The sequence below is a fragment of the Coccidioides immitis genome, assembly GCF_000149335.2.
Source record: "Coccidioides immitis RS genomic scaffold supercont3.4, whole genome shotgun sequence".
NCBI classification, from domain to species: domain Eukaryota; kingdom Fungi; phylum Ascomycota; class Eurotiomycetes; order Onygenales; family Onygenaceae; genus Coccidioides; species Coccidioides immitis.
In genome coordinates this window covers 3,433,436-3,454,256 of record NW_004504311.1, presented here as the reverse complement: position 1 = coordinate 3,454,256, position 20,821 = coordinate 3,433,436, and the positions used below count along the sequence as shown (strand labels likewise).

Sequence of the window (20,821 nt, the reverse complement as noted above, 5' to 3'; positions counted from 1 at the left end):
TTTCCCGAAACTTGCATCGCTGCGGCATATCAACTGGATCTGGCCCCCTTTGCCCAGAGCGCCGAGGACTGAAGACGGATGTTACTCAGGAGGCAGCAGCAACATGGCTCCCGATGGATGAAGACGCAATTCGTGTTTAGGCGTGAAGAGGGAAATGAGGTTGCACGTTCCCGCGAGCGCGAAAGTGCGCATCCGGTCAGCTGGGTAAACTGGTCAGTTCGTTATTGGTTTACTGTTGGGCATTGACCAAGTTAACGGGACCCTGAGGCGCTCCACATGGAGATGAAAGTCGATCTCCCAAGTTCGGGGTACGCGATAGTAAACCTCCAAGCTTCTCGTGGTATTCTGGAAACAGTAATTTTCCGCTTTCGTCTCGAATTTGTTCTACTGAAGGCGTTGGTCATACGTTGAAGTTTGAAGGCCGAAAGTTTTGCAGGGTCCCAAGAACAAGGCTGATCCTTGTCGATCTGCGCGTCGATTCTCGTGCTGCAACGGAGCAGTGGCTGCAGATGTGGTTTTGGCCTGGGCAAACCAATATAAATAGCACCTTCAAGCCACATTTCTTGACTGCACGACAAACATTCGCTCCTGGCTTCCCGTGGTGAGCTGTCTGGAACACAATCTTGGAATCCTGGCCTTGGAATCTGATTGCTTGGATCATCCCGCAGCGGGACATGAAGGTCACGCAGGCCCAGAGCAATTAATCTTGGGAGAACAGGTGATGAACCATCTCAAGCTTATCCTCTTCAATCACCCACATTATTAACCCCCATTGGACTGCTTTGAGTTTTAACAGAGCAGTTATGGCTGCCTTCGAGTTCACGCAGTGTTTCCCTACCCATTGACAACAACATTCAAGTCCCCCGAAAGCGCCACACTACCCTGCCTTCACGAGTCACAGCTTTTTAACTCGTTGATCGAAGCCAAGGCAAACTTGTTTTCACATGTGAACCTCGAATAAGTGTTCTCTGTGGTTGCATCCTTTAAAACGCCGTCCTTTTAAAGCATCTTCGTATACGAGGATAATCCCATTGCAGGTGGACCAGACATTAGCCTTGCATGAATCTTATTGTATCTCATCCTACATGAAGCCAGCTCTCTACGTGTTCGGATAATCTGAAAGGTCAATCAACGCCATGGAAAGAGGGTATTTTGAAGGAGTGTCTGGATACATTCTTAGGATAAAGCTGGATCCGAGAGAAGCCGACTTTACCATCTCAAAGGTATACCAGATTCTCCTCTCGAGCTTTCAAAGCTAACCCGTGGTCATACCCACAATCTGTTAATATTTCTGGGAGGTTCGGTAGGCTTGAAAAGTTCAAAGCCCTAGCTATTCATCATTGTATCCTGAGTCTTTTTCGGAGATAGAACTGCTCTGTCAACCTTCACAGACAATGTCCACTTGTGTATTTCTTTTTTTTTTTTTTTTTTTTTTTTTTTTTTTTTGGTCAACCTACGATGCACAATTCTATGTCATCCGTGATTTTTCTACAAAACTAGGCATTAAATTTAACATTCCCTTGAGTGTTGGATTTTGCCAATTATCACAATAACTTCCATACCATTGATGTGAAATATCCCGCTTTTATAACGGCATAGCTGTATTAGCTGTATCTAGGATCATTCCTCTTCACATTTTCCATGTACTTGAGAAAACTCCACATGCCGTTTATAAATAGAGGCTTCTTGATAGCCTCTGTATCCATGTCTTCATCCATTGCTCAAATCTTACTTGTTAACCCCCTTGGAGATATCTGCTTTAAGGCGTTTCTAGCCGTGCTTTCCTATTATTTGGTATCAACCTGCGCTAAGCTTTGCGGTCACATTGATATCGGTGATTAGCTTGCTTGTTCTGCTTGTTTGGAGCTGGGAGTTAGACATAACCTGCTTAATACAAAGCAACTATGAGCGAGGTGCGTCCCTCATACCAAACATATGCAACATCGCCCATCTACCAACGCACATCAACTCACCCAGCTACGACATCAGACAATGTTACTGATGGAATCATGTTGAAAGAAATCAATCTCAACAGTGGTGCCCCAGAGGCCAGTACCTCAGCGCAGAATATTAGCGATACGAGCGGTTCTTCGACAAGTACTCACACCCACCCAACTCAGTGCCGTCATGTTGCCGCAATGAAGGCGATAATTGCACAGCAATGCTGCAAATGGATGATAATTTGGATTATGGCAGTTCTGGTACTCATTGCGATTGTGTTGGGAGGCCTGGCAGCTGCAAGGTTGATTCCACCGGAAAAGCATCGCTTTAGCATCTGCGAAGCCTGCGGTCATGGCTAGCTATTCTTAAGCTCACCTCAGCTTAAGTGCTTTTATGGACTTTGTTTTTCCTTCTTTTTAGCTTTCAAGTCTCTCACAATCAACGGCTCGGCATTGATAACGGCGTTCCAGCTTCCAACGACTCAGTTGGCACGCTCCTTAAGTTAGTGAAGCACTACTATTGTTATGTGCGTTAGTCAACTATGGAGTAGAATATTTATATATATTTTAGTTCGCAAATAAAATACTGAGAAGAATCCCATCAATGTGCAAACGGTTTACTGCGGTCTTGCTTTCCTGATATCAATGAGAGGGCTCACTTCATAGACATAGCATTTGGCTCCTTCAGTAATGCAATAAACGTCATTGAAATAAGGATTGTTTTACTAAGTTATTGGATTACAAATATTGGCGGATAATGGATTGGATGCTAATAGGCTTGCCGTACACAATCCTCCTATAGCCCAAGGATAGCGTCCAATTCGCCCCAACAGTCCAACCCTTTATTCTCCATACTGCATACTCCATATTTATCTAATCCTATACCGTAATTCCAAAGGAGCTCTTCTGTGTAAACAATGGTTCTATTGTTCGTCTGCGTGCATTCCCAGGCCTCTTTGACCTGTTGACCTATTGAGGAAAGGTGATGCCGAAGGCGCTCAGTCCAACCACATATCAGGGTGAGTGTCACATTCAGTGTGCTTTGAATACAGTGTACTAATTTGTTCCAATCTTCTGCTTTGGTTTTACCAACCAATGGAGCTTCGATGCGACCGAATACTGCAAAGACGCAACGACCTGTTAGCACCCTCAGAGGAAATTCAGCTTGCATTTATTCAGCCCCTGCAGGTTTGTGAGACTGTTCAACCATATGCAACTACCTAGACAAGTTCTGAGGGGAAGTAGGAACTCAAGTTCCAGATGACCTTATTCTTGTCCATGAGTTCAAAGATCATTATTCCCTTCAGGCGAGGAAGGAGATGACAGTAGATGGTGAGCCAGAAGTCTAATATGTCGAAATCTTTTGTCCAAGTACTCACTGTCCTAGACTTGAATACCAAAATCACAGATTTCTTGAGGATGACAGCGGAATGTTTAACCAAGGAAGAATGGCTGTGGCAGTACCCAATGTCGACAGAAACCGAGTGAACAGGTTCAGCCCATAGATGCCCAGCAGGTAGATGAGCAGGCGTGCCACGATACCACAGCTGCAGCCTTTCTCACCTATTCTGAAAGACCTGTAGGAGAAAGATAGCAGCAAGAGAGGCTGCTTATCGAGATTTCTTGAATTATTAAGGTTATCGATATCCAACCCAGATTTCTCCCCTAATTGTCTACATGATCTATCTACAAGTGGGGTCAAAAATCTCGACTGGATGTCTGAACAGGTGACGATGGTGCCGATTGCAAATTCGGCAAACTTATACGGTTGAAATAGTTTACGATAAGTTTTCGGAGATTCACTGTCAAGCCACGGTGGAATTGGGAATGGATTCAAGCTTGTCGAAAAGTGACACCTCGCATCTCACGGTTTTACTGTCCACGTTGCTCCAATTGCGTACTGCCTCAGTGTTTTCCGCAGACATGCCCACCATGTGTACGTGTATAGCACCGGATATTTCACGTCTGATGACCACACACTCCCATCAGGCCTATGCAATTGGAAACGGTGGAATTGTCTCCTGTATCAGAGTCACCAAAGATTGCCGAAATGTAACATACCAGAACTGACTTTGCATAGTATTCACGCCATTAATTTGTAACTTTGTTAACAAGATACTTGGTCCTGGCCTCTAGAAAGAAGGATTCAGTAAAAGAACATTAACAATATACTAGATTAAAAAAAAATGCATTGCAGAAATTTTTGCAAGCCTCCTAGATGCAGTGGTATCCAAAATTGATGTATGAGTAGAAAACATCAAATCCTAAAATTAATGATGATATGTCCCCAATTATACAAACCCATAACACCATCATCCCCTGGCACAAAACGCCCGCAGAACAATCAAATATTAATTATGGAAAATTCTGCCACATTTCTGTCGGGAAATCTTCCGAAAACGAACGGTTTGTCTCCTCCGACTTGGCCTTGAGATAAATTTTCGAAAGTGGGACGAAGACCGTAGTTACCGGGGAGTACATTGTAGTCGTTATATCCGGCTCCCCGATTTTGTGGCTTTGCCGCGGCATAAGTGGTGTAGTAATTATCACCACGTAAGAGATCGTTGATGTCGTCTCCGTATCACCGGTCCTGGATGGCGGTAGGGTCTGGGTTACCAAGAGTGTGGACGAAATTGTTTTCGTAATGGAGATCGTGTACATGGGTATAGATGGGGGCATAAATGTAGACGAAGGAGTAAATGACAGCGCGGGTGTGGGCGTGGTCGTGGGGGCAGGCGTAGGCGTAGGCGTAGGCGCGGATGTAGATGTGGGCTCCGACGATGAAGCGGGGGTTTCTGCTATAGAGGCTATCCCTGACCGAGAGTTGTGTTCAGTTCTAATGTCCTTTGTCATGGTAGAAGGTGGAGAAGACGAAGTCGTAGATACCAATACTCCACCGTTGGTTGCAGAACGATTAAAAACACCTGTTGCCATGAGAACGACGATTATTAAGATTATAATCACCATGATGCTCACGACGACGAATACTATTTTGAAAACCCGAAAATCTCGCTGACATTTCTCGCATATACATTCCGAGCTATTGCTGTCGGAATCGTCATGACTGGGGTTCCGTTTCGCGACTCTTGCCGTGTCTGTTGCAGGTTGCTCGGGCCCTTCAGTTATTTCTGTCTCTCTTCCCTCTCCACTAGGGGAGTCAAATCGTCTCATTAATCCTCCTAAAGAGGTTACCGAGGAGATCCTCTGGGTTGCTCTGCGCATTGCCGGGCCGATCCAGCTGCCAAATTTGTTTGAATCACTTCTGCCGTTTCCGGTAACAATGACGTGCTCGTCGTTGTAGCCTATGGGCCGGGAATATATAGAGGAGGTCGGTCGAGGATCTGTAGCTTCAAAAATGGGGTCTGGAGAAGCGTGTGTCGGCTGTATATTTATCATGTTGTTTCCTGAACAGCAGTTTGAGCCGACAAACTTTGTTGGAGTTTGCTCCATCTCAGTATGTTCAATAATTGACTCCGCGTGGTCAACCCAAAACAGATTATTGGAAGTCTGAAATAATTTTCGAGCAGGAGCAAGATGTAGGATAAGATAATTTGTTATATGCCACAATCAAGAGATGTGGCCAGAAAGAGGGGTATATTGCTTTCTTAGTTGCAGTGGCAATTCAATAAGTATAAATAACAAATATTCCTGTCTGTTGGTGCCATGAAAAGTACTGAACACGATAAATGCTGTGGCACAGCAATAAAAATGCATGTCACTGTATGCTGTGCATGAAATCTTCCCAAACATTTCACTGTCACTTCACAGTGATGATCATAGAGTTGCACTTTTCTGGCGCTGGGTATTGCATTGTTGACTTAAGCTTTGACTGTCAGCCGCTTGGCGTAGTGCGGAGCAAAGGACAAAGAGGGCTATAGCATTCAATAAAAGACATCTCTGAGTGAATCGCAGATTCCTCATCTATAACAAAAAGATTTCTCTGCAAGTGTCTGTTATTTTTGAGCAATGCGCTCAAAAGATAAGCAAAATTCTCTAGGATTGTGACAATTGATCAAATCCTCATCAAAGCAGCGATACCCTGTAAAGGCAGGATAATTATGGGAATCACAAACGCAGTGAGAACATCGAGCCTCGTCAGGACGCCATGGAGGATGGATCCAAAATGTAGTTATATGTAAACATGGCAAGGGCGAAGCAGAGAAGCCATGAGCAGTTTCGAGGAATGGTTTCAACACCAACTCGGAGGACTAAGCTACTTATCTGTTGGAACTTAAGCCGGGAGGGATTCCGCGATCTGAGAAAAGATATCTCTGGGAAAGACGATGTTGAACCTGTTGCTGGCATTCTTGGGGAAAGTTTTCTTTGTTCCACTTGAGTTCGTGAAACAAAAATTTCGCGGTCTGCATAAATATCTTCCATGGAGCCACTGGGCAGGTCGCATGGTTCGTTTCAACAGTACGGAGTAGAGAGGATATAATTGTATACCTTCTGGTGCGTCATATTTCTTTTGCAGCACGGTGCAAGGATTTCTTTGTTGGTCAGGACAGCTGAGGAGCAGTGTTATTCATATCCATGACGGCTGTCAGAGAACCTCAATGTCAAGAAAATTCACTTCCGTACTCCGTAAAAAATTTAGTTTCCATCCCGGTAGCAACGAGTTCCCTGACTAACTTCACATGTATTAATAGATCAAAGGGCGAGAGGGCGGCTTCGCGTTAGGAGCAGCTGCCTACTTCAATAACCAGCTCAGAGCATCCTGTGGGTACTATTTGTCCGACAAGCGCGGCTGGATGATCGTTTTCCCTCAAGAGTGGTCGCCGAGTCTTGTGAATACTTCGCGGTAGGCACCAACTATACCAGAAAGCTATAGCTTCAAAGCAGTCAGCTAGATTTCAGATCAGATGAAGAGTGTATTATTTAAAAGCAGCAGGACGCAGCAAGTCAAGAAGCAATGTCCTGCCAGTAAATTCTGGAAGGGTTCATGTCGGCATGCAGTCCTGAGAAGTTGAGCTGAAGGTCATTCCCGTGACCAGGTTATTTTAGCGTCATACAACCATCAACCAACTTGTATAAACAACACGATCATTCCATTTTCAACTGTTTATACGCAGCACACAGAGTGAGAACCCCAGCAACCAGCAGCCATCACCGGACACATCAGATGAGACACTTTTCCACAGGGCTGAACGATCCAATGGGTTCCAGAATTCCGCCCTTGGTTCTGTTCAACAGACATCATCAGAAACCCCCTCAGGGGGTGAAAGCCTATTAACCATCCTCTTCTACATTAACTAAATAAACTTGGCGAGAACAACAAGCAAAATGCCGTTCATCTTGTTCTTGAAGCTCACATAAAAGAATAAGAAAGCCCAGCACAAAAATATTCATGCGTTTTCTTGCTTTCAGTGCACACTTGACCTTTTACATCCCTAGGAGCTTCCAATAACTATGACCTGACAACACAGCCTAGTATCTTACTCCGACCGCCGCTTAGGCCTAGACATACTTCAGGAGGCCGAAGAGGATTGCCGGATGCAAACCCATGCCTCTGCATGTCCCCGGCTATTCAATAGCTTGGAATCATCGTGCAGATAGGTTTCATCGTATTTGTGCAATCTGCTTTGGCAAGCCATCGTCTGAATTTGCTTCCAAAGACATTAATCTCAAACGTATGTGACCACGTGTTGAAATAGAACCCTTTAAACTTTGGCTGCGATGCTACCCGGTGCACAAAGAGCAGCAAAGAAGACTGTTCACTTTTCTCTCTCTCCTTTTTTTTTTTTTTTTTGTGTGGATACATCCCACCCATGCTAACTACACGGCTTGGCTTGTACAACATCTTTGGGATGACAGAGCCCACTGGGAGTGTCCTATGATTGTTGATCAGAGAGAGAGTTCAAAAGGTCGTGGAAGGCGTGTCTCATAGCCAGGTGGTCAGTGAGACGGCATGGAACTCCGGTCCCAATGGACTTGGCGCCGACAGCGGTCCAATACCCGTAGAACCTCAATCACCAATTAGAGAGCTAAGAGGCTGCGTTCATCGGACTGTCTGCATGCATAATACCTGTTCCCAACTTTTGTCTATTTCCAACTGAGATACTATACAAGACCAAAACTTACTTGGAGTCCCTACCCCGAACAAGTATCCCATCAAGAGCCACCTACCTCCTCTGCCAATCCTTTCAACCTCAACCACCCCTCTGAGCCCTCCCAAATCTCCTTCCCCTTGCCCAAGATGCCTCTGACCGCACTTCTAGCCTTGAATCTCCAATCCTTCGCCACCATCTCACCGGTCTCTTCTCCACCATCCTCAGCTTCTTTATCCATCCCACCCAGCGCCGCATATCCTTGCTTAACTAGAGTCTCCGTTGAGCGCACCATGTCCATCCACTTCTTCTCATCGCCCATCTGAAACGCCGCACTCGTACATGATGCTACCATCGCACGCCATGCTTTCTCATGTGCCGCGAGTGCGCGAGACGGTCTTCCGCGCCATTTTTCCAATTTCGCGACCAGGAGCCATAGCTCAGAGGAGTGAGTGATTAAAGGGACCACGGAGTCATCGATGAGAGAGTAAATGAGAGCAGGGAAGGTTCCGGGACGAGGCTTTTTCTTATTCCCCGACGACGACGACGCAATGGCGGAGTCTGGGTCGTCAAAATTATAGTCTGCTGTGAGCGTATTGATAAGGGCTGTGAGGATGGGGACATCAATACACTTTTCGCCAGCTTTAGAGCCACGGAGTTCGATGATTCGTTTCTGTGCGTAAATTACGTCCCGGAAGGGTGTCTGTGGTGGTGGGATTGAAGCACCAACGGTGAGGATATTTTCCCAGATACGGTAGTCAGTGCCTTTAAAGCGAGCAGCGCGATGGAGGGCTGCGAGGGCGTCTCGTTTTGGTTTGTATTCATCTATAATGGACTCCGTTTCTGGCTCTCCCTCCTCATCCGCCGCCTTTGGGGCTGGTTTTGCGGGTCCTGGAGGCGGAATATTCATCAGTGCGGCAGCAAGGTTGCTCCATGCCTCAGCATCCGATTCTTCAAGTTGGACCGTCCTTGTGAACGACGCCACCGCATCCCGCCACTTCTCTAATTCAAGTTGAATGCAGCCGAGAGAGAACCATGCCGCGTGGTTCAATCGACTGATCTTCAAGCTGAGCTTGTATGCTTCTTCTGCTTTTTCATATTTTGGTGGTTTCTGGCCAAGGTAATATCGCGCCAACGCCCGTTGGGCACGGGCATATCTCTGCTTTGACACCGCCCATGCCCGTTCGAACATGGTATAGTCTTTATTGACATCACCCAAGATGCAGAATAATCTCGGCGCATCCACTGGTAATGGAGAGCGTTCCGGCCCTTCAAACCTCTCATCTTCGTCATTCTCGCCACCGGGAGTTGACGGCTCAAAGAGCTGTCTCCTAACAATAAGCTTCGCCTTATCCTCTCTATCGGTGGCTGCATAGCATAGTGCTGCTTCCGCCCACATTTGTAATCGTTCATAGATGTCCAGAGCGGTTCTTAAACCTCCCAGGTTGACCCACCTGGCTGCTAGTTCCGCTTCCAGATCCCATCTCGTCACGAAACTAAGAACCCAGATATACTCTAAGCGTTCACTTGCAGGAGCTGATTCGGAAGCGTCTGGCCTTGGAAGGAAGGTATGGGCCTGCTCTTCCTCTGTGGTAATAGAATCACTTGCGGTATCGGCGATGACTTGATCGACGAGAGCTTGTAACTGGAGAACTCCACGTTCCACAGTACGGGATCTATAACCTTCAATCCTGCTTCTAACGAGCAAGGCCTGAGAGTAGACTTGCCAGTTGGAACTTCCACCGTCAAGTACACGAGTAGCGTACGGCAGAGTTTCTTCTCTGGTCAAACCATCTTCTGGGTTGGTATTTGTGATAGCTGAAGCAAGAGCAAGGAGGACGATAGAATCAAGGGGGTCCAATTTCGGTTGTTCAGATGGATCCAGTTCCGCCAGGGACTGCGGTAATGCAGATTCTTCCTGGACCGTCGTAGCATTCTCCCCAGACTTCTGATCTCCATCATCTCGTTTAAACGAGATGGCTTCTAAAAGGGTATCATCATTCAAATCCAGATTCTTCGGCCCTGAGGGCGCCACACTACTTCCAGGTTTTACTTCCCTGGACGTTGCACCGGTATCCAGAGACCTGCTCTTCGCTAACACCACCAATTGACTTATATCCCGGTCCTGAAATTTTGTCCTCTTCCCCAACCTCCCCGTCAGCGCAAATTCAAAGCCATTTTCTCGCGCTGCATGCTCCAAATCCGCTCTTGCTTGCGAGTCAAGGCCATGATGCGTATGTATTGCAGCTCGTTCCAAAAGGTACCTCATTTTCTGCTCTGCGGTAGTAACTGAAGATTCGCCAAAAATACGCTTAGCGATAGCATCTAAATCCTCGTAGATGACAATCTGCAAAGTATCCGTATTCTCAGATAGCATCTTCTGATGCAGAAAATTTACCCTCATCCTAGCTGTCAACGCCGTCACCGGCACTTCCTGCCCACTTTCTCGCACCTCAAACAGCTTCTCACTCGTAAAAATAGCCTTTGCAACACAGAATAGCTCCACGTTTGGTGTGAGTTTATACGCCGCCTCACCATCCACAGATAATCCTCGAATCATGACATCCCGAAGTCTGCGCAGCACGCTCCGCACCTCGGCACCCTGCTCACCACTCGTCAATCCCGACGGAAGCACAACATCGCCAGGACGAAACGACAACGGCGGGCCGGTAACATTAGACTGCAAAAACGCCAGCAGCGAGGCATATCCGACATGCACCAACCTCGAGCGCACGATATCCGCACTCTCAGCCTCTCCGGAAAGAAGCGCATGCACATTCCTCCCAACAAAGTCTGTAAAAGAGACGCTTCCATTTCTCACATCGGCAAGCAGTGATGCATCGCCGAGACCCTCATGTCCAAATATCCTCTGCGCCACCGGTGATCTCAGAGTACCCAGACATTCTTGCTCAGTCAGGCGCAAAGAATCGTACCCCGATGGCTGCGTGGACGAGGGGCAAAAAGCATAGAGGGTATCAAATGAGGGTGGAAGAGAATTCTCTGACGGAGACGGCATTGTGAATCAGGCTACTTATGTATCCGGAACTTCCTATCCCATCCCATGCAATATAGATCAGAAAACCTACTCACGTGCGGGCAGCAGTCTCCTGTCCGTCTCTTCGTGCAAAACCCCACGCTGCGATAAGACAAAAATATCGGACAGCCCCTCACTCACGTGACCCATACTAGGTAGCCCACGCATCTCTTAACTAATTAACTTAAAAAATAACTAACTATTTAACTAGTTAACTAACTAATTATTATATTTAGGTAATTCTTATAATTTACAAAGTTTATTTTATCTGTATCATAGTACGGAGTACCTTCTTCATTTTATAATGATCAGACATAAACTTGTTAAGATATAAGAGAGCAAAAAGTTGAGATTTGTATGTATATTTTGGTATCTCGCTCGGGGGGGGTTTAGATTACGTTAATTACTTGAGCGGCTTTGCTGCTGGCTGGTTGAACATTGAAGCAATGTGCAGGATTACAGAAGACAAGTCCACCTCCTATGATTGAAAGTGCTTTTCGATATCCGTCCCTCCTTTTTATGATGCTTTCATCTTTTTATGACCGTGTGGGCATTGCTTCAAGTGTATGGCTAGAGGTGAAATAGAAATAATAATCCTTTTAAGAGAACCAAGACAGAAATCTAATTTTGGTCTATCCGTAGGAATTAACATGAACATGACAGGCGAACTGGTATTAACCTTGGAAATCAATAAGCCTTTTCCATCCAACGCCAAAATATTGCAAAGGAAAGTCGTAAACATCGCAACATGGAAAACAGAAGACGTTCAAAATGACCTCCAGAAAGACAACTGTCTAGTGTGGGTTATCTATCCGAAAAGAAATGCAAAAAATGGAAAATGGGCCAGTAAACCCAAGGGAAAGAAAACCGAATCATTATCAAAGGAAAAGAAAAAGCTGTCGACAAAGACAATTAAAAATCATCCTCATCGGAGAAAACTTCCTCGCCACGCTTGCGTCTATAGGCATAAACAGTTAGTCTAATCTGTCGAATAGGTAGATGGGGGGGAGAGAAAAGGATATGAGACTTACCGAGCCATTCTCTCCTTCTTCTTCTTACGGAGCTCAGAAGAAGTGAGCTTCTTCTTCTTGCCACCACCCACGATCTTGTTGCCCATGGCGTCGAACTTCTCCTCGTCGTCGTCTTTCTCCGTGAGACGAGGACCAGACCCCTGACCTTGCACCCAGTTGTGACCGGATGGGGTCATCTTTCCGTCCAATACCGCCCAGACCTCGCTGGTGAGGTTCTCTGTGAACTCCTTGGAGTGGGTGATGATGATCACACCACCCTCGAAGCTCTTGAGAGCCTTTGACAGGGCACCAAGGGAGTCACGGTCCAGGTAGTTGGTCGGCTCGTCAAGGACGATCAAGTGAGGACGCTGCCAAGAGCAGGCAGCAAGGACGACCTTGACACGCTGACCGCCGGACAAACCGCGCATGCGGGAGTGAGAAACCAGCTCAGCATCGAGACCGAAATTGGCACAGTGAGCCTCGATTTCCTTGCGGATAAGGGGACGGAACTGACCGCTGGCGAGGGCTTCCTTCTGATCGACTTCAGCCACCATCTTGGCGTGGGTAGCGAGAAGTTCCGTGCGTGGAATCCAGGCGTTGTCAGCGGTCATCATTGGGGTCCATTTCTCATTCTTCTGGCCAATGTTCTCGCCGAGGGTGAAAGAACATTCGTACTCGTACGAGTTCTTGAACTTGCGGCGCGCGTGGATACCGATGATGCGACGAGAAGAGCCTTCGATCTTGTAGATCTTGTCCATGGCCTTCTCGTCCTCTTCCGTGACGATCTTGTTGGCTCGGTCCATGGTTTCACGGTCCTCACCAGTCTGGAAACGCCATTGGATGTATTCGGAGGGGGTCTTGTCCAAATGGTTATCGATATGCGCGAACGCGTGCTGCTTGATGTACGCGATACGAATGTTCTCATGCTGGTAAATGTCACCAGAGGTTGGGATGAGTTCACCAGTCAAGATATTGACCAGGGTGGATTTACCGGCACCGTTGGGACCGATGACGGCAATCCGGGAACCGAGAGAGCACTGGAAGGTGATGTCCGTGAGTTGGGGCTTGGACGTTCCGGGGTATTGGAACGACATGTTTGTCACACGGACGATGGCTTTGGCCTTTGTCTTGACACCTTCGAGGAAGCCGGGCTCGGGGAACTTGAACTCCATCTCGGAGGCATCGAGATCGAAGTAAGATCGGGCAGAGGGGAGCTTCTTGACGAATTCGGTGAGGTTACCGCGGTAGCGGCGGAGCTTGAAGCGCTCGTAGTGGATGACGTGCTGGATGACGTTGTTCAGGAATCCACTGTCGTGAGAGACGATGATGGACGTGCAAGGCGAGTTGATGAGGTACTGTTCGAGCCAGGCAACGTTCTTCACGTCGAGATGGTTGGTGGGTTCGTCGAGGAGCAGGATGTCAGGGCTCTCGAACACAGCACGGGCAAGAGCGAGCTTCATCTTCCAACCGCCGGAAAGAGAAGTGATGGGGTTCTCGAATTGCTCTTGGAGGAAACCGAACTCGAGCAGCTTGGCCTCGATCTCTTCGCGAGGGGTAGTGATGCCGACGTCGGCAAGCTTCTTCTGAGTCCAGCCAATGACGGTCTGCTCGGTGTCGGCGGCATCGAGGTCGTGCTCGACGAACACAGTCTTCACTTCATCCTTCTTGGGGAAACCCTCAACCTGTTCGTTGTTGATGGCGCGCATGAGAGTGGATTTTCCGGAACCGTTGGGGCCCAGAAGACCGTAGCGCTGGCCGCGCTTGAGGCGGAGGTGGGTTTGGTTAAGGAGGATCTTGGCACCGTAGGCCAAGTTGAATGTGCAGTTGCAGAGGTCTTCGCCCTCCTCTTCGTCTTCCTCAACCTCGACCTCCTCGGCGGCACCGGGAGAGGCACGCTTGCGGAGAGTCTCGGCGATCGGCTTGGCAGAATCCTCACCGACGATGGCACCGAGGTAGGCAAGGGTGTTCTCAGTCCAGCTGGCGACATCAGAAACCTTCTCGTCAATGAGCTGACCAGCGATGGCAGCAATGTATTCGATAGTAGCTTGGAACTTGGGGATAGAGGCCTTGTGCTGAGGCTCGAGGATCTCCTTCAAGATAGCGGAGACGGTGGCGATATCACCGGCAGTAGAAACCTCGGGGATCTTGCCATCCTTGACATCACCAACACGGATCAAGGTGTCGAGAGCCTGCTTGGTCTTTCCACGAGCCTCGGGATCGGCAAGGGTATCGAAGTTCTTGTTGAGAGCGGGCATGAGCTTGGGCAAGAAAGCAGCGACGATCTGGGGATCCTCGACGAGCTTGCACATGTTGTCGACAATGACGGCGGATTTACGCTTGATGGCAGTCTCACGCTCAGCGAGACCACGATCGAGCAGAGGAACCATGATAGCAAGAGTGGGCTCATGCACGTCAGTGACGAAAGTAGTGGCACCCAACAGGTGAACGGTCTCTGGGACGTTCTCTGGCTTGGAGATACACTTGATGAGCTCGGGAATGAATCGCTCGATATCTTTGTTGACGATAAGGCCGCAGACCTTCTCCATCGTGCCGTAAGCCGCCTTCTTAACTTCGGGCTTGGTATCCCACATCGACTCGGAGACGACTGGGATCAAGTCTGGCACACGGTAGGAGAGCTGAACGGGGGCAGTCTCGACGAGAGACTCGATGCACTGAAGGGCGGTGATCTTCTCAGCCCACTTGAGAGCGTTCTGAAGAGAGTTGATGATGGCAGGAAGAGCAGCCTTGACGGCGTTGGGGTTGATGGACTTGACGATGGCGATGGCAGCGCTCTGGGCAAGGTTCTTGACAGATGTCATCTTGTCGCTGACGGCCACCAAGGTAGGACCAAGGAGAGAGAGGAGGTATGGCTCGACAGCGGGAGAAACTGTGGAGTGGTTGGCGATGGCCAAGATGGCATCGAGGGCCTTTTCGCGGGCAGTAGCATCTTTCTTGTTGGCCAGCTGCTTTTTGAGGGACTCGACAGCCCTACGATGAAGATGGTCAGGACCGGCTGGAAAGACGGGGGACCCAAAAAGAAAGAAAAGCAAACAAATTACTTACTTGACTGGAAGAGCCTGTTCATCTGTAGGGCCGTTCAAAAGAGAGGCGATATTGTTAGCCGCAGCTCTGGTCTCAGCCTCGTTCTTTGAGACGGAGAGAGACTTGAGGAGTTCCTCGAGGACGGTGACCGACTGGGCGGATTCGTTGACGGAATCGACAGCAGGCATTTTTGAAAGAAGTCGAAAACTTTTTTTTGAAAGAAATAAAAGGGATATTAGATTAAATAAAAGAAAAAAAAAGGGCTGGGTATCTTTTTCTCTGATCGCAAGGAAAACTTTTTTCTTCTCTCTTCAGAGCAACTCGCGTCGCCGAAGTGATAGCGAAGAAAGAAAAAGCCGGACTTCTATGGTTCTCTAGATCTCTATTCCTGTGTTTTGCAAAGGAAATGCAGAAGAAGAATCTATAAGAGATAGGAAAAGGAGAACAAGAAAGAGAGAGTGGAAAAGACAGAGTGGAGATGAAGAGAGAAGAGAGGAAGAAAGAAAAACTCTGAAGGTGGAGTGCGCAAAGGGATTTTATATGGCGGAGAGCACTCAACCAAGCGATTCCAATTTTTCTTTTTTTTTTTTTTTTTTGTGCCAAAAAAAAAAAATCAAAAATTCAGAATTTTTGGCCGCCAGGGTGGGTCCGCCGCCAGCGATAGCTGGTTATCAGTGGGCACTAGACCAAAGTCGGTTTGGCGCACCGGCAACAAGGGGCCTAATCGGGGCCCGCTCATTGGCCACTTCACAATTACATCAGCACGCGGTAATTTCCAGACGCTGAGTCAGGCAGATGGCGGGCCGCTGATTGGGCCAGCGCAGTGCCTCGCCAGTGGTGACGTGAACGACCTGTAACGGTAATTACCTGCTTCAAGGGGCTTGTTGGGAGGGAAAGAGCCAGCTCTCACTCAACCAGGACACGATCGCACTGTCCCTTGCCTGCACGCGTCGAGCTCGGAAATTTTGACTGGCCGCCGGAGGGGAAGGAACATTCTGCGCAAGTCCCGGTACAAGGCAGCCAGGTACCGCTCGACTCGCTTGGAGCCGTGGGAAGCAGCGCCTTCGTTCCCATCTTACCTGGTCGAACCGCTGACGAAACCTTCTCGATTCGCCCCCCGGACCGGCTCCAGCCCCAACCTTCCGAGAAAATTCCCCCTCCTCCCCAATAATTTTTTTTTTTTTTTTTTTTTTTTCCTCCTCCGCCGTTCTCTGAGGCGAGGTACGCCGCTGTTACGTACTAGTACCCAAAAAGATACTGCTTGCATGGGACCCTGCCCCGTAGATCCTTGCAATAGGGCTGCCCTCAGCCCCGGAGAGATTGGTACATACGGTACAGTACATTGCTCCTGTCGTATGTCCCGTCAATCGCGGCCCAGGGGCTGCCAAACATGTGAAGCCCGGTTTCAGCCTCCTGCGCTCGCCGTTTGTGAGCAAATCAGGCACTCGTCCACAGGACAGGCCCAACTGTGGCATCTCCGTTCTAGACTCAGTCCTGGCTTAAATTGTTGACAGACTTCCCATACATATGTAACCCATAAATATGGCCCTGCGTTGTCGCTGATCTGGTGTGGCATTTCCTTATCCCCCGGAATTTTTTATCACTTATCTTTGTTATCATTTTGTCTTTCATGCATGCAGATCCCCCTTCCCCCTCCCTCCCCCAGTCAAAAAGCAAGCCCAATCTTCTTTCACCGCCCTGGTCCGCCTGCAGAAAGATAACAAACATCATCATCATCATCATCATCTTTTTGTCCAGGATCCAGGGAACTCTGTTTCCATGCGCTAGCGTCCGCGAACACATCAGTTCTATGGACTCCAGCGCGGTCGCTTGAGGGTGGCTTCATCATCCTTCACATAACCACCTGGATTATTTTTCATACCAAAGCTGTCAGGATTACATTTGCGATGAGGCCATCTTGATCTTAAACCCAGAGACAGTGGCTGAGCTGATCATGATACCCTTCGTCTCGTCATCATTCACTCTCTCTGCTTGTTCAAGAGCCGCCGTGGCGCTTAATCAGGTTTGACCTCAGCGGACAGGCAATTGCATCACGTGAGGTTGAGCTTGGCGTGTTTGCAAGGTCCACCTGCTGAGAAATCAAACCCGTGCAAACAAGGCAAACTGGGGACGGGTTTCCCTCCGCCAGCTGGCAGCTAGGTGTTTGCATCGCCAGAGATATCTCGCTGGCTTCGTATTCACGGTGAAGCACAGCTCAAGAAGCACTTGAGGATTAGAAATCAACATGCAGGCTTCATAGGGGTCGAGGAGGCCGTTTCAGCGGTCATTATGTCTCCCTCGAAGGTATTTAATCGCCGTTGATACCCAGTATCAACTACTACTTTCTCTCACACATTCGCATATCATCTTCATGACCTTTTAAGAAGTACAATCCATAGTACTAGCAGAGGCATTAATTCTCTCTTAAAACCTTTCACAAGTGAGAAAAAAAGACCCAAAACAAAAAAAAAAAAAAAAAAAAAAAGGGCCATGGCCGCGTATACAGGGAAAAATGTTGTCATAATTGGAGGTACCCAAGGCATCGGCCTTGCAACTGCGAAACTCTTCCTGTCCCACGGTGCTAAAGTCGTCGTTACTGGCCGCCGTCGAGAACCTGTGGCTGCCGCGAAGCAGGAGCTCGGCGCTGCCGCCCTCGTTTTGCAATCGGACATAACCTCCCTTGACGCACATGCGAATCTCGAGCGGCTTGCGGAGCAACACCTGGGCTCCGGAGAAGTCATCGACCTTCTCTTCCTCAACGTCGGCTACGCAAACCTCTCCCCCGTCAGTGAGATGACCGAAGACCTATTCGACAGGCACTTCAACACCAACACCCGAGGTCCCATCTTCCTCGCGAAACGGATGATTCCGCACATGCGGCCCGGCGGGGCCATTGTTTTCACCACCAGCGTCTCCGTGGATCAGGGCCACCCCGGTATGGCGGTTTACTCCGCCTCGAAAGCTGCCATCTATTCCTTTGTGCAGACCCTCGCTGCGGAGCTGGCTAGAGGCAAGGATGGCAAGGAGGGTATCAGGGTGAACTGCGTCAGCCCGGGATTCGTCGACACGCCGACACTCGGCGTCGTCGATGCTCCTAAGGAAGCTGTTGCGGCCTTTGCGGACCTGGGACGACAGTCAACTCCCTTAGCAAGGATCGCAAGGCCGGAGGAGGTCGCCAAGGCGGTAGCTTTCTTGGGATTCGATGCCACCTTTACAACTGGCACGGAATTTCTGATGGACGGTGGTTTGAGGCATTTAGTTCTAGCTCATTAGTTGAGATCTACTCATAGCTACTCAAATTGCTGTCAATAGAGAGAGAGATAATAATGCGATTTTGCCTGGCTTATACCTCCGTATCATGTCATCTACTTTCCCCTGTTACATCCTCATTAGTTGATGCGTGATACCTCTTTACTGTCACATCATTGTAATGATAATACCTTTCCATTCGCAGGAGTACCCATTGTACCACTTAGACCTGGGTGCGTGATCTTCTGACCAGAGCCAGTCAAGGTACAACACTTAGCCTCCCCAACCCCCAGGGTACGAGCACAGCCCAATTGCTAACATACATACATACATACCAAATGTTATACATGGATCTCAGCGAGACACACCCATAAGAGTCCAGAATGGTCTAGTATATCGGAGGGGGTTTATTCGGGATGCAGAAACGACCTAAACACTTATTTATAGATCTCACGGGGGCTAGATTGGCCGCCGATGCAATCTCGATTCTTACCGGTTGGGATGGGGCTTTTTGGCAGGGGGATCTACGGGGCGCAACCCGATTCGCTCCGAGGTTCGAGATTCAATGACCCGGGAAACCCAGAATTTGGGGGGGGGTGGGGGGGACCCAAAACCCAACCGATGAACGCATCGCTTCGTCATGTTGAGCTCATAAACGGAAATACATTAGAGCAAACGTTACAAAAAGATGCCCGAACCGTGCAATGCATATCCTACATATTAAAACGCCGAAAGTCGCATGTCCAAATGCCATCCTGAGATTTTTAAGCTGAAAGCACCAACGGTGCCATGGTTTTTTTAAAAAAAAAAAGAAAAGAAAAGAAAAGAAAAGAAAAGAAAGAAAAAAAAGGCACCCGAGACTAACACCAACATCAAGGCCAACACCTCCTGGACCCAGCCACATTAGCCTTTGGCCTCCACAAGGCCCAGCAGATGGTTATAACGCCCTTTATCCCCGCCGCCAGCCACAATGAACAGGACAAACCTATGGCCTTGGTCAGCGCGCCGGACAGCATCGCACCGCCGAACAACGCCAACACCGTAGCTCCACGGCGGTTCCGCACTAGATTCGTCTTCGCGAGCAGGCGAGGATCGATAAATAGATCCGCAAGGACCGTCGTCAGCACCACCGTGGGTATTTCTTCGACTTGCACCATGCGCGACGTCACGATTTGGCCGGCAGCCTGGAACGCGAGGAGGGTAATCGGGACCATTTGAAGCCAGTGGACGCCATGGATTGAGGATGAGATCTCGGAGTCGATTATCCCCGTCTCCACGAGGATGCTGGATGCTAGTATGCTGCCGGTCTGAAGCATGAAGGATGCGAGCAGGGTCGAGCGGCGAAGCGGACCGAGGAGTCTCGAGGCATGCGTGAAGAATAGGACTGCGGATATGAACGTTGCGATTGCGATGAGCGATTTAGCCCATCGAAATCGCGGTTCGGGTGGCTGTCCAGATACTCCGAGGGCGAGAAACACGACATTCCCTGCGATGTACAGTGCAAAGGTGAGAATACCATCCAAGGAGCCAGGCTACATCCAACCATGCACCTTCCGATGTTGTGGAGGAATGAATAAATGACGGATCTTGGGGAGGAAGACCATACCAGTCTGCATGCTGGCAAAGCTTCCCCAAGCATTGAAGGCTGCGCTGTCAATTACCCCGGAGATAAACGAGCAAGCAATAAGGAGAAGATCGCTTCTTTCGGTATCGACTTGCTCCTGGAAGTATCGTGCGGCTCTTGTTCGTATCGAGAAATCCGATACGGACTCCAAATCGTCAACTGCAGTAAAGGAAGAATAGGCAGAGATTGCAGGCAGTTCGTCTGTGGCCCCAAGGGCTCTTGACACACCACGCTCAACATCTCCAGGCGGCCTGTCCGTGGTTGAGGATGGCGGAGGTTGGTCAAAGGTAATAAAGTTTTTTTCGAAAGACATTCTTCAGCTCCTGCGGTGGTGCTCAGAGATCATTGACGATCAGGCTGAGATGGTTCGACTGTGGTCGCCCGAGTCTAATTTATATATATATATATATATATATATATGTGACCGATGTCGCGGCATCGTTTCTCGCTATTGTTTCCCCCCTGCAGGGACTGGGAACATAATCACCGTCCATTACCTTGCCTAGAGAGTTTTCCCGGTCAAGAAAACAATCTGTGTTTTGGTGTGCGCATCAGCCAACTGCTCCATATGACCCACGAGGCTGTCTCGAAAATGAGCAGCGGCGGACCCAACCGTCGAGGGCCCGCACAGACATGCCAATGCCGGAAGCTTATTGGTAGGGCGTCGCTGTTTCGAGTTAAGTCTTGCTCTGTTTTTGTGGATGTCTTCAAGCGGCCAAGCCCTGGGCAAAAAAAAAAACTGGGTTCCTCCGCCGCGAGCTTATCAGAGTTCGCGAGACTGGTTGCAGGCCGATCCATAAGAGAAGGAATATCGTAAGGTGACACCGCCAGCGCCGGCAGCTTTGGGACAATTCTTGGCCTCTATTTCCATAACA

The 20,821-nt window shown here is 48.8% G+C and overlaps 9 protein-coding genes across 11 annotated transcripts; 4 read left to right on the top strand and 5 right to left on the bottom strand.

The window, feature by feature from the left end:
- Positions 1-251: 251 nt before the first annotated feature.
- Positions 252-560, bottom strand: CIMG_05481 (uncharacterized protein; the record flags this gene model as incomplete). Its single annotated transcript, XM_001246039.1, has 1 exon — positions 252-560. The coding sequence occupies one exon, from the start codon at positions 558-560 to the stop codon at positions 252-254; it is 309 nt and encodes a 102-aa protein (XP_001246040.1).
- A 1,344-nt stretch (positions 561-1,904) lies between these two features.
- CIMG_11556 (uncharacterized protein) lies at positions 1,905-2,300 on the top strand (the record flags this gene model as incomplete). Its single annotated transcript, XM_012358500.1, has 1 exon — positions 1,905-2,300. One exon carries the CDS (start codon positions 1,905-1,907, stop codon positions 2,298-2,300), a length of 396 nt encoding a protein of 131 aa, XP_012213923.1.
- Positions 2,301-3,035: 735 nt separating this feature from the next.
- CIMG_11555 (uncharacterized protein) lies at positions 3,036-3,938 on the top strand. The gene is made up of 3 exons (XM_012358499.1): positions 3,036-3,128; positions 3,186-3,272; positions 3,328-3,938. The coding sequence occupies exons 1-3, from the start codon at positions 3,047-3,049 to the stop codon at positions 3,426-3,428; spliced, it is 270 nt and encodes an 89-aa protein (XP_012213922.1). The 5' UTR covers positions 3,036-3,046; the 3' UTR covers positions 3,429-3,938.
- Positions 3,939-4,160: 222 nt separating this feature from the next.
- On the bottom strand, positions 4,161-5,008 carry CIMG_05479 (uncharacterized protein). Its single transcript, XM_001246037.2, has 2 exons — positions 4,827-5,008; positions 4,161-4,753 (listed from the first exon to the last, which is right to left on the bottom strand). Exon 2 carries the CDS (start codon positions 4,617-4,619, stop codon positions 4,296-4,298), a length of 324 nt encoding a protein of 107 aa, XP_001246038.2. The 5' UTR covers positions 4,620-4,753; positions 4,827-5,008; the 3' UTR covers positions 4,161-4,295.
- Positions 5,009-6,223: 1,215 nt separating this feature from the next.
- On the top strand, positions 6,224-7,173 carry CIMG_13469 (uncharacterized protein; the record flags this gene model as incomplete). Its single annotated transcript, XM_004446180.1, has 3 exons — positions 6,224-6,343; positions 6,590-6,741; positions 6,945-7,173. 3 exons carry the CDS (start codon positions 6,224-6,226, stop codon positions 7,171-7,173), a joined length of 501 nt encoding a protein of 166 aa, XP_004446237.1.
- A 782-nt stretch (positions 7,174-7,955) lies between these two features.
- CIMG_05478 (TPR domain-containing protein) lies at positions 7,956-11,082 on the bottom strand. The gene has a single exon (XM_001246036.2). The coding sequence runs from the start codon at positions 11,001-11,003 to the stop codon at positions 8,052-8,054; it is 2,952 nt and encodes a 983-aa protein (XP_001246037.2). The 5' UTR covers positions 11,004-11,082; the 3' UTR covers positions 7,956-8,051.
- A 477-nt stretch (positions 11,083-11,559) lies between these two features.
- On the bottom strand, positions 11,560-15,651 carry CIMG_05477 (elongation factor 3). Of its 3 annotated transcripts, XM_004446177.1 has the most exons (3): positions 15,095-15,651; positions 12,053-15,019; positions 11,560-11,979 (listed from the first exon to the last, which is right to left on the bottom strand). In XM_004446177.1, the coding sequence occupies exons 1-3, from the start codon at positions 15,259-15,261 to the stop codon at positions 11,934-11,936; spliced, it is 3,180 nt and encodes a 1,059-aa protein (XP_004446234.1). In that variant the 5' UTR covers positions 15,262-15,651; the 3' UTR covers positions 11,560-11,933. The 3 variants fall into 3 exon arrangements, with proteins under 3 accessions (XP_004446234.1, XP_004446236.1, XP_004446235.1); XM_004446179.1 differs by having other exon boundaries at positions 12,053-15,651; XM_004446178.1 differs by having other exon boundaries at positions 11,560-15,019.
- A 1,012-nt stretch (positions 15,652-16,663) lies between these two features.
- CIMG_05476 (short chain dehydrogenase) lies at positions 16,664-18,421 on the top strand. Its single transcript, XM_001246034.2, has one exon. It carries the CDS (start codon positions 17,564-17,566, stop codon positions 18,344-18,346), a length of 783 nt encoding a protein of 260 aa, XP_001246035.1. The 5' UTR covers positions 16,664-17,563; the 3' UTR covers positions 18,347-18,421.
- A 542-nt stretch (positions 18,422-18,963) lies between these two features.
- CIMG_05475 (uncharacterized protein) lies at positions 18,964-20,259 on the bottom strand (the record flags this gene model as incomplete). The annotated part of the gene is made up of 2 exons (XM_001246033.2): positions 18,964-19,808; positions 19,866-20,259. 2 exons carry the CDS (start codon positions 20,257-20,259, stop codon positions 19,195-19,197), a joined length of 1,008 nt encoding a protein of 335 aa, XP_001246034.2. The 3' UTR covers positions 18,964-19,194.
- Between the last annotated feature and the right edge of the window lie 562 nt (positions 20,260-20,821).

What these genes read in the sequence shown, in the direction of transcription:
- CIMG_05479 (XM_001246037.2), bottom strand. Translation starts at nt 4,619, where the DNA reads ATGCCCCCATCTATACCCATGTACACGATCTCCATTACGAAAACAATT.
- CIMG_11555 (XM_012358499.1), top strand. Translation starts at nt 3,047, where the DNA reads ATGCGACCGAATACTGCAAAGACGCAACGACCTGTTAGCACCCTCAGA. An exon ending in CATTTATTCAGCCCCTGCAG is followed by an intron (nt 3,129 to 3,185) that starts GTTTGTGAGACT and finishes GAGGGGAAGTAG; the next exon opens with GAACTCAAGTTCCAGATGAC. An exon ending in GAAGGAGATGACAGTAGATG is followed by an intron (nt 3,273 to 3,327) that starts GTGAGCCAGAAG and finishes TCACTGTCCTAG; the next exon opens with ACTTGAATACCAAAATCACA.
- CIMG_05477 (XM_004446177.1), bottom strand. Translation starts at nt 15,261, where the DNA reads ATGCCTGCTGTCGATTCCGTCAACGAATCCGCCCAGTCGGTCACCGTC. An exon ending in GAACAGGCTCTTCCAGTCAA is followed by an intron (nt 15,020 to 15,094) that starts GTAAGTAATTTG and finishes TCTTCATCGTAG; the next exon opens with GGCTGTCGAGTCCCTCAAAA. An exon ending in AAGAAGGAGAGAATGGCTCG is followed by an intron (nt 11,980 to 12,052) that starts GTAAGTCTCATA and finishes TTATGCCTATAG; the next exon opens with ACGCAAGCGTGGCGAGGAAG.
- CIMG_05478 (XM_001246036.2), bottom strand. Translation starts at nt 11,003, where the DNA reads ATGCCGTCTCCGTCAGAGAATTCTCTTCCACCCTCATTTGATACCCTC.
- CIMG_05476 (XM_001246034.2), top strand. Translation starts at nt 17,564, where the DNA reads ATGGCCGCGTATACAGGGAAAAATGTTGTCATAATTGGAGGTACCCAA.